The sequence below is a fragment of the Leptosomus discolor genome, chromosome 8 (assembly GCF_034619465.1).
Source record: "Leptosomus discolor isolate bLepDis1 chromosome 8, bLepDis1.hap2, whole genome shotgun sequence".
In the NCBI taxonomy this organism is placed as follows: domain Eukaryota; kingdom Metazoa; phylum Chordata; class Aves; order Leptosomiformes; family Leptosomidae; genus Leptosomus; species Leptosomus discolor.
In genome coordinates this window covers 53,460,879-53,480,403 of record NC_141398.1, presented here as the reverse complement: position 1 = coordinate 53,480,403, position 19,525 = coordinate 53,460,879, and the positions used below count along the sequence as shown (strand labels likewise).

At 37.4% G+C, this 19,525-nt stretch overlaps 1 protein-coding gene across 3 annotated transcripts in view; it reads right to left on the bottom strand.

Annotated features, from left to right (window-relative positions):
• CDH8 (cadherin 8) overlaps positions 1-19,525 on the bottom strand; it is a 134,778-nt gene that overhangs the window by 71,476 nt on the left and 43,777 nt on the right. For 2 of the 3 annotated variants that reach the window (XM_086469162.1, XM_086469163.1), the window contains exon 3: positions 6,417-6,536. The exons of the other annotated variant lie outside the window; for it this stretch is intronic. In XM_086469162.1, coding sequence (XP_086325288.1) covers positions 6,417-6,536 — 120 coding nt within the window. The remainder of the gene's footprint in view (positions 1-6,416; positions 6,537-19,525) is intronic. 3 annotated transcript variants of the gene reach the window in all.

The following is a 19,525-nucleotide window of genomic DNA, read 5'->3' as shown; positions in this document are numbered from 1 at the left end:
TCTTTTTTTCAAATGCCAGTCTGTCTTGGTCTTAAGTCAGTCATCTTTACCAACTACAGACCACCGTAACTGTTTTCAAATGTCTCTGAAGTGTTTTTATACTTCCTTTATTAATCAGAAAAGACAACTCTTGCTGCTACTGAAGGACCCAGTCCTACATACCTTATCCATAATAGTTGCACTTTATACTTCTAAGTAAAAAGCAAGACCTGTAGGACTGACCCTCAGGTCTGCTGCACTAGTCGTTTGTCAGTACAACTCCCTCTCCTAATGGGCTGTCACCAAGACAACTCTCAGAATCACCAAAGAATCTCTGTACAAACACCTTAACGCAACTCCTAAGGTTGCACAGTATACTTAGTACACAATGACAAGAAAAAGCTTATACTAGTTTGAAAAATATACTCAGTTTTCAGCATTGTGCCTAAGTGCATCAAATGCTGTCAAGACAGAGCTGAAGGTGCTGCAACAGAAGCCACCAAGTATAAACTCCAGAAATCCTTGCATGTGCTGGAGCCGACTCAGCTACCTTGGGAATGTTGCTACCTGGGCTGCATGGACCCACCCTCTGTACGCTGCTGCACAGTCCTGCCTTCTCCTCTAGGCAAGGAGTTCCCTCACCTCACTTGCTAAGACAGAACAACCCATCGCAGCTCATGCCTCTTAAAATTATTTCAGTTAAAAGTTTAGTTACCTTTAGTTCTGTAGTAACTGGCAAGCATATCACAGCAGCACTAGTTAATAAAATGAGCTAGAAAGCAGCAGTTCAATCCAGGCTCTAACTAACGTTGAACAAGTTCTTTCTCTACACTAATCCCATGAGGTTTTAAATCTGAACTATTTAGAAACTGTTTAGAAAAGCTCTGCTAAACACGAGTTAGTTCTGTTCCTAGCAGCTCATTACTTTCCCCTTACAGTTGCAGATTACTTCCTGTATCAAAACTGTTTTCCCATCTCTCTCTAGTTTGAAAATGCTACCTTGTCATTTTATCACGAGTAATTACAGAAACAGTCCCCATGCCTCTCTTTTATTAACACCTCTCAAATATTTGTGCAGTGATTTCATATCCTCCTTTAATCACCTTTTATCCAGTTTATACAAATTAAGTCAAATCAATTTTTCACTATATGTAATATTCTTCTCACCTTAGCTACCCTGCTTTGAACTTTCTGCAGTATCTCAGTAGTCTTTTTTATGATGATGGGTCTCATCAGCACTACATGCAATATTCTGAGGGCAGCTTGTGCTGCCATTGATACGCACCACGACTAATAAAGTGGACATCAACAACCAGTTAGAAGAAATAGTCCGTAACGTCACAAAAATTCCTGTCACTCAAAAGTTGCTGTCATTTGTCTTCTTGGTTTCTTACTTGTTTTTATTCTGCTGGACTGTATTTCAAGGTCTAGATGGAGGAAGATAATAAAGACTGCAAATTAAAATAGAAGATTCGAATCTGACTTCTGCTGAATGCCATTTTCATTTCTCCTAGGCCTACTCATTTATGTTCTGATTTCAGAACCACAGGGTTCAACACTGTGGTCCAGAGAGGCCCATATACAAAATCATTAAAAGCTCTGTTGGTTAAAGCATGTACACTTTCACCTGGAAATTAAAGCTGGGTATAGAAAAAAAATCAATAATTCACTCTCCAAAAAAATATCCACATTCTATTAGGAGAATCTTTAGTTTTCTAGGTCTCCTGACTCTTCTATTCATCTCAGCTTCACTAACTTGAACTTTGGCTTTCTACCAACTGGCCATATCCAAGATGGCAGCGTTCGAAATCTGTTCTTTTTCATACACAGTAAGTGTTTCTGCTTTAATAGTACAACGAGTTTGCCAGCGCAGTAGGATGTTTGGTGTAATTTGCCTTGTTCATGTAACTGTATTGCAGGTATGTGTAGGAGTTCATGTGAAATGTAAATAAGTCAGACACAGCTGAAAATGTATTTTCTCTGCCATTCCTATATTGTAGAACACAGTGTTACTTCATATTGCGTTCCATTATGATAATCTTATTTTAAAGCTGACAGTCATGACTTAATATCCTTGAAAAAGCTTAAAAGTGAGAAGTGTACTTTAGCTACTTTTAGCAATCTTAAGGAACCCCCTTCCCCAGCATTTTGACTGTCATTATGTGGATTATGAGACGACACATTCAACTTGTATACCTTTATAAATAACACATACTAGTCAGGAAACCTGATGTCAGTTAGTCAGATGTTAACGATAATGATTTATGGAATATATTTTAGTCCACCAAGAATTTCACTAGTAATCTGATGTCATCACATTGTAAGTTTAGCCTCTCATAGAAAATCTGAATCTGTATCTTTGTAATGTACTATTTATGTTTATTCTCTATGCAGCAAACCAGTGGTCACATTAAAATTCACCTACGAAAAGTGAAAAATATTCAGAGCAAGCCATCAAGAAAGCATTTACCCTAAGCCATATTCAGAGCACTGAATAAAAAATAACCGCTGAATTACCTTCATCCGTGTGTCTATTACTCATACAGAAGAACTTGCAAACTAGAACTCCAGAAGTATATGCATTTTTCATCTAAAGTAATGGAAAATTATTGTTTTATGGGTCACTTACCAGTACTTATTTCTGTGCACCTAGCATTATAGAATTGTTTCAGCAAGGAGGTTGAGAGTAATGTCAGAGTTTCAACCAAGAGTGTGATTCAGATAAGGACTACACCTAGTTAATGTCAAGTCAGTAGGAACAAAAAAGCAGAAGATTAAGCAACTGCTTTCCTCCTGCTTACCCTCAGCTGCAGCAACCCTTTCTACCATAGGCACGAAGCCGTATCCTACATCTTTGCTCCCTCTTTTTATTCAGAGTGCTACAGAAGAGAGAGGAATCAGGAGGCACGGTCTGGATTATTTCTGATGGTCAGCTCTCAGCATACCACTAAAATTAAGAAGCAAGGTCAGACAATCTTTAGTCTGAGACAGGAAATGAAAAAATGATAGGCAGTACCTGTATGGCTGCCCTGGTGCTGGTGGCTGCACAGATCTAAATCTAGTCTTAATTTCTAATAAACAAAGCTAATAAAAGGCCAGGCATCTAGAAAAGTAGTAAGTAGAGCAGCTCTAAGTAGCTATACTTTTGATAATATTTGATACTCTCCCTTGAATGACAGAAAATATTTACATTCCAAAGCGGGTCAGTTTAACACAGTCCACTTCTTAAAACAGGGATTCCATTTTAGGAAAGACACAATTCTAGAAAGAATACCTGTGTTCAGAAACAATTCTGCTTCAAATGAATTGGAAAGGCTTTCAATTGAGCAGAGGCACTAATGAAATGTAATCACAGAGAAAATGTAGCTATACACACATCCACATCTGTGTCCCCCGAAACCAAACCAATCCCAAACCCTAAAATATCTACAACACTTGGAAGATCACCTGCAGGTTTGATTTGTTTTGGATAACACACTACTATACCTGGCTGTTCTGCTTTAATTTGTACACTGTCACAACAGTACCTAATTATCTTCCCAGATGAAAACTTTCACTGAGGTTCCTGAGTACTACATACAAATGTCTAAGATAATGTGTTTTCCTGGCCTAGTTACTAAGAGGAAACAAATATTAGTTGTGATGGTTCACACCGCTAAGATGGGATAAATATAAAGAAATAATCAAACATCTACATACTTTGTTTTGGACATTTTCTTTTTGTTAAAATGCACCTTCCACTCCTTCTGCTTATGGCAATGGCACTACTGTCCAAACTATACAGCTGCTGAACTACTGTGTGTGTTTTAACACTAAAAGGTGAAATACAGAGCGTCACAAGATATTGCAAAATAGTAGCTATCTTAGCAAAATAGTACTGGCGTTTTGAGACTGCATGTAACAACCCATACAACACTCTCTGGTATGCAATAAACACTATCATACCCTTCCTCCAAAATTCTGGTATCACCAAGAAAATCTGCTGCATGGTTTCTTATGTTTTTTGACATCGACATTTTGCTCCAGAAGAACCACAACCATAAGGCTGCTGGGTTTTAGAGCAATCTTTTTCACCCTGTATAATATGTGGCTGCAGTTTCTACATGACTACCTGCATCTGGTTTGCTTAATGACTAGACTGCTATGTATATTTATTGTTCACATATCCTAAACAAATGTATGCTGGAGGGCTCTACACAATTGAACAGTTAGTATGGACAATATTCCTCTAAGTGAATGGAGAAACATCTCAGAATGAAGACTCATCTCAGACACAAGAACAAATTCTGCAAACTTTAAAATATTACAAGCAACGGATGGCCCCATCTAATATCATAGAAACAACTGCATACTCTCTGGATTTAACTATTTGGTGGGTAGCTGTAAGAGTAGCATGGTAGTTACACTACAGATGAAGGCCATTACAGAGATAGCAAAGAAACAGAGGATGGCCTCGGTACATAAAATCATTCAGTTGTAATGGTTTAGAGAAGAACATAATTGACGTCCTCCATAGATCTAGAAAAATGGAGAATCTGAAACCACTTATTCATTCAGAAGCAGCTCCGTAATATGAAGCCACTTACTCAGAGACTGTGGCAAAGCCACAGTCGAATTCTTTATGATTAAATTCCCTTTAGAAACTAACATGTCATTTTCACGGTAACTGAACAGATACTCAAAGGAATATTTTCAACTGGAAATGAAGGTAGGAGGGGGAATTTAATGCTAGTGAAACAGGAGAAAAATCATGATTTTCAGGTTCACGAAAAAGCTTTGGAGTTTTCCCTGGCTTTCATGACAATGGAAATCACTTCCCTAGGTGATGAGTAGTTACTTCATTGGATTAATCATAAGGTTTTAATGCAATACAAATAATAAACCTGAGTAAAATGAAACAATTTTTTACATTCAGGATATTTCTTTCAGGCTATTTTTGCAGGAAAGAAGTGAAAAATCTTCTGTGTAGGTGGAGAATGCACTTCTTAGCTCCTCTGTGAAAGCTGATGTGTTCCCATGCTAAAGTACTAACTTTCCCTAGTAGAAACTGAGAAAGAGCCTACAGCTAATCCCCCTCCAATTAAGACACCTAACTCAAGTCATTAGTGCATGAAATAATTTGACACTTGATGGTCAGGGGTCTGTTCAGAGTCACATTTCCACATGGCCTGTGACAAATCAGCCAGCGTGAGCTAAGGGGCTTCACCAGTAACACTCTCTTCACATACTTTCGAATCAAGCTACTGGTTTTCCATTGTGCTGTGCTAGAGTTACTCTTTGTAAAGCTCTATTTTACATGCAGCATAAAATAAAATACCGAATCCTATTCCAGAGACTGTTTTTACATTTAGGATTGCTGTCCTTCTACAAGAAGAAAATACTTTAATGGATTAATCCATTAATCTATTGATATTTATTGACCTATACCACTTACCTAAAGTCCCTGCAAGTTAGGGCATTTCTAGGAAAGGGAAATAATTTCTCCCAAGCCATCTCACCAGAAAGAGTTAAAGAACTTCCAGACTTCAAAGAGTCTAAGAGTACTCTGTTTAATGTTGGTGAGAAAACTTACCATACTTGATCTACCAAAACCATCCTTTAATGATTTCTCCTAGCACTTATTTCATAATTTTCTTCATCTCTATGAGGACAAGAATTTTTACTCCTGCTTTATTCCTTTATGGTCATATAAATTCAGATTTTTTTGTATGTTTTGAAAAGAGTTACAGCTTTCTCCTTCTTAGGTGATGACAGCAGCTTGACTCACAGTGATTAAAACAGCTTCTAGTAACAGGTGAAAGAATATAAGAAATAATATCAAATCACTTTAAAAAACACTTCTCAGACATAACTAAAAGAATTTGCTGTAAGTATGACGTACGTACAGAAAACAAAAGGGAGTGGATTTATTGGCAGTTCTTTCAGTTGACCTTCAACACTTTAAAACCACAAAGAAATAGTCATCCTAAATGCATGCTAATGAAACTTCATACCAACATTCAGTATCGTGATCTTTCTTGTCGCCGACCCATCCAATCCAGAAAGACAGACAATTTTTAATGATATCACACACTATATTCACTAAAATTCTGTACTTTCTTTAACTGGAAATACTACAGTCTCATATTGAAAATTACATTATGCTCATTAAAGTCCTCAGGCCAAGTCTTTCAATCCCTAATCAGTTATGAGTCACACAGCACTTCCACTACCTTCAGTTTTGCTTCAGTAACTTCTGTAATAGTAGCATCACCATTACCATTAATACAGATTTTTCTTTGTCTTTTCACATGATCAGACTGATGGAATACAAGCGAGATGTGTTACAACTCAGTAATACTGACAGCCATCTACTTACGCTCCCTGTTCAAGTATGTTTTATGAAATACGTAAAAGGCACTTGTGTAAATATAACCCAGGGATTCATATTCACCTACCTGTATGTGGCTCAATAGAAAAGTAAGGCTGTCCTTCCAGAATGCTATAAACCAGCTTGGCACTATTTCCATAAACTGGATCATCTGCATCTGTAGCTGTTACTTTAGTAACAAAGGTACCTAAATAAAAAGAATATACACCATTAATGTTTACGCTTTTATGTGAAGTTTGCATAACATTCAAAAATACTTTGAAACAAAAATTAAGTTCCTTGTGAGTTGTATGACAATAATAAAGGAATAAACAACATCAGTAACAACTTAAAACACTACTCGTGGAACACAAACAAAACATTTTCCTTCAAGATGATATATGCCAGCAGATTGAATTTCTGGCTAAAAGAAAAACCTTTTTAGTAGCTGTATTATTTAAGGTTTCTTTGTAGAATGCATTTAAAGCTACCTGATAGATCCATGTAGACTTCAAGCATTTGCAAAGGAATCGTATCAAAGGGATATGAAATACAAGGTTAATAATACAATATAATACATTGCATTTAAGATTTGCAAAATCACATTCGAAAGAACCTTGCCAAGTTGCAAAGATCGCATAGAAAGGCAATAATAAAAAGGATTCTTTTTTCTTCTCTTGGCTTGCAGCCATAACAATGGTTTGATGTGGCCATAGTGACAGAGTTAGGACAACATCTATTGTCTCTGAAATGAGTCTCAGCCACTGAGGGGGCCACGGTCTCGCCAGAGTTATAAATTCCATACTCTGGCCAAAAAAATAGAAGAAAAAAATCAGGAAATTGCCCTTTTAATTTCTTAGGCAACATAGCACTTGCCATTTCTGTAAGATGCAAAATCAAATGAAATTCAGTCGGTTGCACTAAGCTTGCTGCAGAGGCCTTTTTTTTTTTTGAATGACTTAAAAATATAATGATGACATTAATTAGGCTAACATGAAGACAACATCTACAAAGGGAGAGAAAGTAAGAGTAGGAGAGAGGTTAAGGGCTGAATTATGTTTCGTACATTCAGAAAGGAAAAGAATTAGCACACCCACCAAAATACTCCCCTTTCTGGATATGCCAATAAAACCAGCCTCCTCTTCCTTCTCACCCTTTGTGTGCTGCTGAATCCAAATTACATGTCACTTCAGGACAGGAACAGTAAACTAAAGGCAGAGGAGATCCCTTTGGCATGTCCTTACATTGTGCTCTCTTTTCTCCTTTCCCCGTATGGCATATCTCTGCTCTGGCTTTGGGCAGTTTTGTGTGTTACAGTACATGAAAATTATTACAGAAATGTTTGCACATTTAGAGATAATTTGCATATCACCCAATAGCTTCCATGTCACGCTTTCCCACCTGGCCACTTCAAACATCAGGGCAAGATATGGGTCTAGCAGGATTTAGGAGGGCCTAGAGGGATGGATAACACCTCCCTTATGGAGTGGAGGTTCTGCAGTGCCTGAAGTTGCGGCAGGTTTTCTGCATGGGATAATTGCCAGGGAATGCAGGTTGCAGAAATACATCTCACTAGAGGAAAAAATGCCTATGGCTTGTACTGGTCATTTATTTTGGCTACTGGCATAAATTTATCCATTCTTACACGGGTAAAACATCAACGAAGGGAAGCAGATCAGCTGGCTGTCATGCAAGCTCTACCACGGCGCCATCTGGCAGGAAAGTGCCCCACCGGCACCTCTCCTGCTGTTCAGCAGGGTCCAGAAGAATCCACGTGGCCTGCAGCCGATGAGTGCCACGTGGAAGAGGAACACAATGCTGTTGAATATTTTGCTGTATCTATCTTTGACAGATGCTTGCTGAACCTGTTCTTACAAACATGTAAACTGTTTATGTTTTGAAGCTTAACTGGTTTTGATGTTGACAGGTGATCTTACACATAACCTTTAATACAATAACCTTTAACTTGGCACTGGCCATAAGAAATGGAGTTTATCCTCAACTTCGTGGTTGGTTTATAAGGAATTAACATCAGAAATTTGTCGTCTGACCGTTTACAATTTTTGCTATATACCCAGATGCTGACAATGTCTGGTAGCTTCAAGTAAAAATGACAAAGCGGATAGATAACACAAATTTGGTCCCCAGCCTTGTAGCAAGTACATCAGCCTTAGCCTACAGATGATATCCTGAATGAACTCCTTTACATATAGGAAAACAAAAACAGTAACAGGGAAGCAACCATGCGGCACACTCAGAGGCCATGGCATAGGTTACAAAAAATAAATGAAACAGGGAACAGTGACAAGGAAGTATGAAGGAAGCTTGAGTTTGGATGTTGCAGGATCCGAGGAACAAAAGGACCCTTTGTGGCTTGCTCAGCAGTTACAAAGCATGAAAAGATATAGCTATTAGAATTGTCTCAGATATTTAAGTTTTGTTGGCTCACCTTCTGTAACTCGTGTCAGTTACAAGTTCTATTTTGTTGTTCCTACAGAAAGCAATCTCTTAGCTGAGCTGTACCTCCCCTCTTGCAGAATTCGAGCTACAGCCCTACCATTCCAGCAGGACGTTCCCTGCAGTTCACAGCTGCTGTCCCATGGTGACACCAAATACGAACGTAGAGGTCAGTGCTTTCTTCAGCTGGGTTCAAACTGAAATAGCTGGCAACATACTAGGCTTCTGTAGCTGCTATCGTGAAACTTTTGTTTTGTAATCTTCTAAGACAGAAGAGGTTTGTGCAGAACATCATACAATGGGACAGGTCAGGAATAAGATAAGGCTCATCACAGAACACTGAAAATTTTTGTAAGAGTATTTCATCTAGGCTGTTCCATTTTGTTCCCCTGATATACTTTATACACGAAGGAAAATAAAGAAATGAAACCGTTGACTTCTTTGAGATAGTGTTTGATTTGCCTAGCTGGCTCTCATTTCAAAGGACTTCAGAAATAATTACATTGCTTGTTTAGAAAGATTTGATATATAATGTCTATTCTTCTCTTATTTCACATGAGAATTCCTGAAGACTTTTATAGATATTTATTTCAAGATTTCAAAACTTAAATGGGTATGCTGATTCTTTGATAAATGCATCCTTTATCCCAAGTGTTCATTAGACATTAAAGTTGAATACGCCTTAATAAAAAGAAGCAGAGTCTAACATTGCTACCAATCCTGATGCTTAGCTCTCAAGATTTTTTCTTGTGATATAAAATAATTTAATCTCTTACTGATGTCCCAAGTTTACCTGAAAATTATATATACATTAAAAATACATACATAATAGTCAGTATTTCCATTCACTGCTTATACAGAAAAAAGCGGGGGGAAAAGGCATACCCTTCTTTTTCTTTCCAGTACGGGTCACTTGAAGCGTGACTACAATCTCACCTAATAAAACTAATGAAGGGAATGGAAAAATAAAATACTCTCCCAGCTCCTAGAAATCAATTTCTTACACTGCCAGTCTCTGCCACTCAGCACTTCATTTCTGACCATCATACACAGTTCTCAGAAGATTTGTCAAATTCAGCAATTTGCTCCCAACAATCTTATTGATTAAAATCATTATGAAAGATGTAAGCAATCATAAACCAGAAATTAAAGACATTACTTCCACTATCGAAATTAGTTAAACTTTTACATAGTTTATTTTTTATCGCCTTTAATTTGAATTTTTTTGTTTTATGGCTTCAATCAAATCTTCTGCAGGTGTGAAACGTGCCACATTAACATGTTCACATTGGCAACAAGAAGTATATAAAGGAGCAAACTCTTTTTGCTCTGCAGCTATGGATGATGTTGCTACATTGGTGCTGCTGGGGTTCTACTGCAAGATGCTAAGGGTCCAGAAGAAGCAGCAACCTATCCCACACCCACAAGTGACAGAACCATTTTTAACTAGGCATGAACAAAAGATTTGGAGAATGGAGAGATTCCCGAGGATAAAAAGTAATGCAGAAAAAAGGAACTCACAGCCACCACGGCTGTTAGTTAGGCAATCTCCGGAACACAGGAGAACTCTCCATGCTTTGGCCTAGAGCTTTAGATTATCAATGTTTAAGTAGAATTTTACTCCACTACAGACACTGTGGCTATAACTACATGTACATAACTATTTTTTACATGCATTATGTGCTTAAAGTTTTAAAGACACACATTTTGCATTGAAAAAGCAGGAAGAATGCAGGGAAGAGCATTTATTAAATAAAAGGTCTTTGAAAAACAGCATTCTGGGTTCTACCCAGCAAATAAACAGCTAAGGTTTCTGTTTATGTTTAATTTTGACTGCATTTGGCTTGTGTTTGTTTCTGTGTCAATGCTACAACAAACTCATTTAGCTAGAGACTATAAATTTGAAATGGTGCCATTTTTACAAGAAAGCCACTATTATATTCCAAGTCACCGTTGTCCTAATTACAATAATATAGCATTTTCATATAATCTGGCCCAACGACATAATCACCGTTTCTTTTTTTCTTTATGTACCTAATATTGCCTTATATAAAACAAACCGATTTTTTCGATAGATGAGGCAAAACTCAAGATGTTCAGTTAAAAAACATTCTGCATTTTTTTCTAAGGTACCCTTTTGCAAGGCTAATGACCCTGTGATTAAACATGGACTGCAAAGAGATTCAACAGATTTTAATTAATGAACACTTCTAATATGATTTAGCCATTAACCATTGCTGATTGTTTTACTCTGTTAGTGTCAGGTTTCATAGTTTCTCTTTGCAACAGGCTAGCAATCAGAGATGCAATTAACAATAAAAGTATTTTTATATGGCTAGGTAAGAAAGCCTATGTTTGCTGGCAAGCTAAGATTAAAAGCCACCATAAAAATAAGATGTGTGCGCTCAACTAGTGCTCTTCTGTTGTTTTGGCTGTGTTTTTATGTGCAAGTCAGGGTACAGATTCTGCACATTAGTCAGAAAGAAAAATGCATATGCTGCCACTGGGAGTAGGAAAGCAAATTTTTTGGTGTGGCAGTGAAATGTGCGTATTGAAAAAAAAAAAAAAATCAAACCTGTATGTTCTAAAGGAGGTAACACATAGTCAGTGCCAGAAATTTACATGAATCCATATTCAATGAAGCAACCATTTTGTTGAAAGATTGTAATGGCTAGTAAAAATAAAAAATGTGGCCATAATACAACCTAGTGGGACCATGTTTTCTCATTTTCCCAGGGACTTGTGGGTTTTTTTGCCTTTCTGATGCCCTTTTTAGTCTCCTTCACTCTTTCTTTCCTACTCCTCCCAAATCTTGACATTCTGAAATCTGCATTTCATTCAGAAAATCTGATTACCAATCTGACAGACCATTAAGAGTATATTTGCATGAAAAAGACCTACCATTATTTACCAGCTGTTTTGTTTTTCTAAGAGGATGACTGTGCTTCAAAATCTCTAGCTAGGTTTTGAGTTTGGCTGATAGTAGCCCTGCAGTCAGTAGTGGTCAAAGCAAAGCATTGTTTGTATTCAGCAGGTCAGATAAGCATTGTTTCCAAAATGAAGCCTTTTCTTCACCATCTTTCTTTGCTGTAATCTCACAGGTAGCATGACAGTTGTTGTCATGGTAACAATTTTTTATTGAATAAAACTGCAATAATCTCATAAAAACCTGTATAACTTCTTGACATGTAAATTATTACTGCCTCAAAGGTGAAGAAACTTATTCTTATTTGTTTTCGATTGTTGCTGATTTTTTTAAATATAAAAATCCAGTTTCAAGCCTTATCATCCTGTATTATTCTATATGAGACCATTTCTAAACACAAAATCTATGGATTAGAGATTTCACTAACCAAATAAAGAAATTGTATATGGAACAGAAATCTGTGTAATGCACTTCAGAACTTGTTAACATATGCAAAATACACGCATAAAATGTTACCATTGGTATTTTAAATTGCATAGCTCAGTGTCTATGCAGATATATACACATATATATGTGGGTATGTTGTATGAGTGTTTTACAGTTCTTTTGCAGATCATACGTTATTTCACTCCTACCTTCTACATCAGTACTTGAATTTATTTTTATCACTATAAATAGCTACTTTATCGCCAAAGCTCTAAAAGACCAATACGTGGATCAGGTCTCACAATGCAAGAAAGTCCTCTTCCTAAAGACTCCCAAGCTAAGTACTAGGAAAGACAAATGCTGACAGGCAACTGAAGAGAAACAAGGAGATGACAAGAGGATATGAGTCATCTTGGGAAGCAATGCTGTCAGCACACTGTGGTGCTGCTGCCCAACCTACCTGCTGGTTAGTACACCTACCCCACGCAGTACGCAGGCATCATAGAAGAGGACTGCTTTGAGTACAGATGACAGAGGTCTTGTGCGGGTTTTCAGGAGATTGTCCCACGCTTAAAGGAAATCATGTGAAAAGTAGAAAAGTATTTGCTTTTGAAGTGTCCAGTGGACCCCTTTCAGTGACAAAAAATTAATGGAGATGGAAGATGACATCCTAAGCGGTGGTAAGGGTTACAGATATGTGCCAGAACGTCCACTAAAGGAAAACGAAGCAACTTCTGCTTGATATGCTAGAGACACAGGAAGGCCAGAATGTATTCTACTATATCTATAGTAGACTCCTGTATACAGCCACTCATAGAGGGAGAAATAAGAAAGAAAATTCCTGTACTTTACAGATGTAATACTGATATGTGGGTGACGAGAACCATACAAATACATAGATACAAGAATTCACTTAATGTTCTGCAAAGAGAAAAACAACAACAAAAGCTTCCTTACAATGAGAAATTGTACAAGGAGGAATAGCTCCCCAAGGGAAATAACAGAATCCTCCTCACTGAAGAGTTCACTCTGTTGCACAGGATGCTAGATAATGTATTCTAAGGAAAAACCCTAGAAAGACAGGAAGATTAACTAATAGGGTAATTTGTCTTTCCCAGCTGTAATTTATTTGACTCTAAGTAGTGAAATACTGTGATGCTGTCATGATCTTGTTTATGATGATTAAGGTAAGGAAGAAGGAAAAGAGGGTTATTCCTGCAACTTGGTTTTAGGCTCAACCGGCTAAATTAGATATCTAGTTGCACTAGCTTTTGCTCTAAGGGAGGAAGACAGAATTGTTCTCTCATGGGATCCTTCTTTCTTGGTTGACCAGAGAGGAATCCAAATTAAATTAGCCAGTTAATGCGAATGCCCAAATTTCAATCATATGACTACTCCCCTATGTGTATGTACTCAAAATAGTCCATCCCAATCTATAATAATAACCCTCCAGGAACTTCAAGCATGTAAGCCGGCACACCAACATATAGGACAAGTAAAATCTTGCAAGACTTTTAGTTTTGTTTACATTATTTTCCATAGATATAACATATAAACTCCTATGTGCACTTACATAGACAACTGTATACTTGTATTTTGCATACAATTGTTCTGGGCCCCTCAGTTCACGAAGGACAGGGAACTGCTTGAAAGAGTCCAGCGCAGAGCCACAAAGGTGATGAAGGAGGTGGAACATCTCCCTTAGGATGAAAGGCTGAGGGAGCTGGGTCTCTTTAGCTTGGAGGAGCCTGAGGGGTGACCTCATTAATGTTTATAAATATGTAAAGGGCGAGTGTCAGGAGGATGGAGCTGGGCTCTTCTCAGTGATGTCCAATGACAGGACAAGGGGCAATAGGTGCAAGCTGGAGCACAGGAGGTTCCACATTAACACAAGGAAAAACTTTTTCACTGTGAGGGTGACAGAGCGCTGGAACAGGCTGCCCAGAGAGGTTGTGGAGTCTCCTTCTCTGGAAACATTAAAAACCCGCCTGCACACGTTCCTGTGTGACCCACTCTAGGTGGTCCTGCTATGGCAGGGGGGGTTGGACTAGATGGTCTTTTGAGGTTCCTTCCAACACCTACCATTCTGTGATTCTGTGACTCTGTGTATACTAATACCAATTGTATACTATACTTCTGAAATAATCTGCAACTGATGCATTTCATATTTAGTTTTTTAAAACTAATGTAAAAGATTAGAGTAACAAAGCATTAGTTGTTTGTTTTGCTAGTTTGTTTTACATAAGTAGTGGTATGTAATGCCACTGAAACGCACAGAAAAAGAGATTTGAGAACCCAGTCCTCTACAGACCTATAGGAAATGGCAGATGCAGCCCCAAAGAATTGATAGTCTAAACCAAAAGTTTTAACATCTGAAAAATCTAGCTTAATAAAGGGATCTGAAAGAATCATATAGAAGCAAACTGGTCAACCGTAGAAAATGACCACTATGATAAATTATGAAGTACCATGCAGGGAAATGCAAGAAACAGTTTCCTGTTTCCACCAGGAAAATAATCTCTTCATATACCTCCGGTATACCAAGTCAGGTTTAGCTCCATAAACAGAAGAGGAGTCCGAGTTGTTTCTTCCAAATTTACACATTTCTTAACGCAATTTTTAGAGTAGGTAGTTTAGAAAGTTCATGAAATCTTTAAAAAAATGTTAATATCATGCAGTATGTGTATGAGTCAAAAATCTCTGAACAACTGAATATCCGGCAACGTGTAACACAACAATGTTTTTAGATTGCTCATGTGTCATTTTAAGGACTTTTTATCATGTGAGGGAAATGGAAAAAAAAATATTGTATGCAAATGTGGAACTGCAGAAGTATGAAAGGTGCTTGCTATGCATAGGAGAAAAATGCCTTCTGTACAGCCCACAGACAATGGAGCAAGCTGGCAGCCTTCAGCATTTTACAGCTGTATAATGAGGACTGTAGGAAGCACGGCTGTGAAATCTAATAAGCCGCATATTTTACAATTTTTTGTGCATAAAGTAATTGTTTTAGAACTCTGATGCTGCCTTTTTAACATAATCTTTTGGAAACACAAGTGTTTCACATCAGAAATACATATTGGGATCTAGTGACATAGATAACTCTTTGGCAATTATCCTTGCTGATGTAACCTACTGCTTGTGTGAATCTACTAAGAAAGGACATTGCCTTTTCAGTTTTAAGGTTGGCAGTTCTTTCTCGCTACAACTTATAAGATGGTGCCATTAGAGACCCTGCAGGTATTCCTTCATAAATTCCCCTGGGCGGCTGTTTGTTAGAATTAGGATAGAGTCTGTAACATCACAGGCAATAGAAGAAGGGTAAAATATATTTTATGTTTGGCTTAAAGAATTATGTTTTCTTTTCATGTTATTTTTTTATTCTCCCTTTAGATATCACCCTCACTACAGAATATTAATTGATATTTGTGAGAGATGGGGGAAATAGCTATTCTTTTGTTCAGGACTTTTTGAAAGACTGCTTGTCTCTAATCAATTGACTATTTCATCAGCATTCATTCTGTGAGTTCCCCAGGCAAAGACAGTAAAATTGGATGATCACTGTACATTACATTTGCAAGCAGGAAAAAAAAAAGTACCATAAGGTTTGTTGATTTCAGTGGAAGTTTCAGGTTTTGCTCAGGTGTATTGTATAAAAATATAAATAAATAGCAAACTAGTCCTGGCTGTTTACTGCAGAAATTCTTTCATTTATAACTTTCTGTTGTGAAAACAGAAAACGGCTGGTATAATCTTGCAGCTTTCATATTGTTTGCTTTGTTTGGTAGAGTGAAGCCTATAATGCCAGCAACTGCAATCCAGGTTGCGAAAGCAGACTCTGAAATATTGCCCCCTCAGGCCACTGCGGAGCAAGCATATGGCAGCAGAGACCATTTGGCCCCAGGGAAAGGGTACAGTTGAATCAGCTGCCCAGCAGTACTCTACAGGCTGATTCATGAGAAAGCCGTATTGACATCAGCTCCACAGGCAACTGCTTATCTGTATTCATGAAGAAACATTAAGTGCTGCACATTCAGCAACTAAGCAGAGGTACCAATTTGGGGCAGGGTAGGAAATGACCAGTGCTAGAAAAAAAATGGATTCTGAATTGGAGCTGAATCTCATTTTCCCAAATGTCAAGTGTGTCCATCAAAGAGACGTCTAACACAGCCCATCTGAATTAACAGACTTTGAGGAGTATTGGTCCCCAGCGTTCTAGAACTAAATCTTTGTGTTAGCAGGGTGATATAAGTTATATTAATAAAAGTTTCTGTGAAAATATTATCATACTGAATTTACTTTTCTGACCTTGAACTTTCTACCTCATGGTTAGAATTCATCTACATTTCCCACAATTGAAAAAACAGAGAACACATTCCAGTCCAGTTCTGCAGCATTTCATGGAGACTCAGTCTGGCAGAAATCTGTACTGGTCTACTTCCTCTCATCTCTCTGTTTTCCACTTCAGCATCATCCACCGGCCAGCAAACGGGCTCATGTCACAAGCATAGCTGTTTGGAAAAATGAAATGGCATGCTTTCAAAGCCAACAAAACAAAAACTCTACCACTGTTTTAAACATCTTTTACTTCAACATTTGAAGTTTGGAAAAAATTGTGAGAAGTACGTGCTAAGAGTAGATTTAAACTTGTAACCAAAAGAGAATGTATCAGAAACCTGAGTCAAAGACTTATTTTCATATAGTCACGGAACAGAAATATGATGTGTTTGATATGTACAAATGAAAGCAACCACAAAGAATTTCAGAAGCAGAATTTCTGCAACAAGAACAAGATATTTGTGACTATGAGACAAGAATCATCTGGGAAAATGACAGTAAAACAGATTCTTGTAGATTACATAGGACTAGAAAAGTATGCACCTAAGACTGCCAAAATTTTCTCTTCTCCACCCTCATATGATCATCATACAGCTATGTCTGTCTGTCTGCCCTCATTCTGTGAAACACGAACATCATGGGGAGATGTATTCCTCTATATGGAACTTCATAAGGAACCATGACTTCAATTTCGACCCAAACGGCTTTTTCCTGAGGAGTTTCTCTTCACTATTTGCACAACATTCCTTTGTGCAAAGGGAACGTATGTGTGCAAAAAACGAAAAAAATTGTGACAAATTGCTGACAGTTAATGGAAAGGAAAAAAGGCAGCTTTTGTCTAAGAAACCACTACACATTAACAGCTCCATACTTGGCAAAGGTAATGTAGGGCTTATTTTTAAGAACCAGACAGTGTCTTCAGAACTTGAACGTTCAAGTACTTGCTGCTACTGGTATGAAGTATTTCGAGCAACCCCACTGACGTTAGCACTTCTGTGAAAAGTCAATGAACTAGCTTAGTACACTCAGAACAATATAGGTCAGTGCAACTAAAGGGTCAGATTATAAACCCCTAAAGAGCAATATCATAACTTCATCCACAGTCCTCAAGCTCATAACAGCAATTTAAGAACAATATAAAAAGATAATGACATTTTCAATCATACCTCAGGAGAAATTGAAAGAACAAAAATAATAACACATACTCAGAAATATGTTTTTTCAAGGCTCAATAACAAGTCAAATGAAGGGGAAGACTTAATTTTGAATACACCCTAACCAATTACTTCAGTTTACTTATGACTTTGCTTTTGGAACCGTGTCTCAGTCAGCCAGAATGTACAGATTTTAAACACATGCACACTCACTAAATAAATCTCTCACGTAAATTGCTCTTCAGTACCACTGGAGCTAGTGAATTTGGTTATGCGCAGGGTGAACAAGTGGAGGAACAAGACAACACAAAGATACACGTTTTCTAACAGCTGTTACATTGCTGCCATATTTTACAACATCTGCTGGTTTTTTTCCTTAGCTCTCCCTTTGCATTTACCCTTTGGGCTAATTTGTAGTTGACCCTGGCAATATAGTCCTTTTACTCTACAATTTTGTGACAAACTATCATTGATTTAACAGTCATGCTCAGTGCCTTAAAAATCAATGAATACCTAGGAAAAAAACAGTAAGACAGTGTGGTTGATCTTGATAACATATCAGGTCAGGTTTTTATCACAACTTTCTAATTTATCAAGTTATTTTATCACTATTCATATCAGACATTGCATGTTGATTTCATGTTCGGTAGATTTTGTCCTTTTGCAAACAATTTGAAACTGGAAGAACCAGAAAGAAAAGCTACACAGTGTACAGCGAGCATCTACTATACATGGCTAGAATATATAACTGTTCTCCTTCTGAAAAAAAACCCCAAACTATTGAATGATTTCTTATTTACAGTGGTGTAATCAAGGGCAAACTTTATTCCAAAGGAAAATATTGCTAAGTAGATGTGCTTGTGCTAAAATTGGAAATTGATATTCTGACTCAACTGAAAGCCTAAACCCTTTCCAATTAAGACTTTATTTCCCCTCAGTAAAAGTTTTCATGGAAGCACTTAAGGACAAAAATATTATTATAAGCTTGTTCGCATTGTTAATATTTTCAAGTGTTAAAGGCAAAAGCCTTTCTAGAGCAATGGCAGACTGAATTCCACTGCATGTATTTTAAGATGGGGGTTTTTAGGACTATCAGGGAAATTCTTAATATTTGGAGATTATTAAAGTTTGTCTTATTTACCTTCATTCAGACAAACTATGTGAGAATTCTCTTCCCTTATGGCTTTTGTTCTTTTTCCATCTGTGTCCTTTTTTATTTCACCAACACATTTGTCACTCTGCTTCTGTCATCTTCTGTCTTTCAACACGACACTAGCTGTCTAAACACTCTCAGCTTCACTAAGAATGAAATCAAGAAATTTCACTCCTCGTTCCTCTCCTGAAAAAAAAAATCCTGAAACTATACTGCTGGGAGACGATATCCACTTTTGCTCCCATTATCACCTCTGCAGCATACTTTCAGGGAATTCATGAACCTGTGCATAGCTGAGAAAGCAACACAGAAACAGAACATACTCGGGGAAGGCGGGGGGGAGCAGGGCAGAGATGGCAAGGTTCTTTTCTTTTCCTTTTTCTTTTCTTTTCATAAGCTGCAGGACCAGTTCCAACTACTCTTGTGGATCTTCTAAGACCGCTCATTCATTTACATAATACACTATCTTCATTGCAGGCATATATACAGAGCTCATACACAAATGGGAAAAAAAAAGATGAAAGAGTCATAGGGTTCTTCCTTCCAGAAGCTTACCTAAATCTCTTTTTAAAAGCTTTTAACTGGGTTTCATTCCCAGTGTGTCCCTTTACATCTAAAAGTGATTAAACAAGATTTACAGACAAATTATATTATTTCCTATTTGTGAAATGCAATACTGTTACAATGAATGATTCCACAAATATCACTTTTTGATCTTTAATTCCCTAAGAAAACTAACTCCA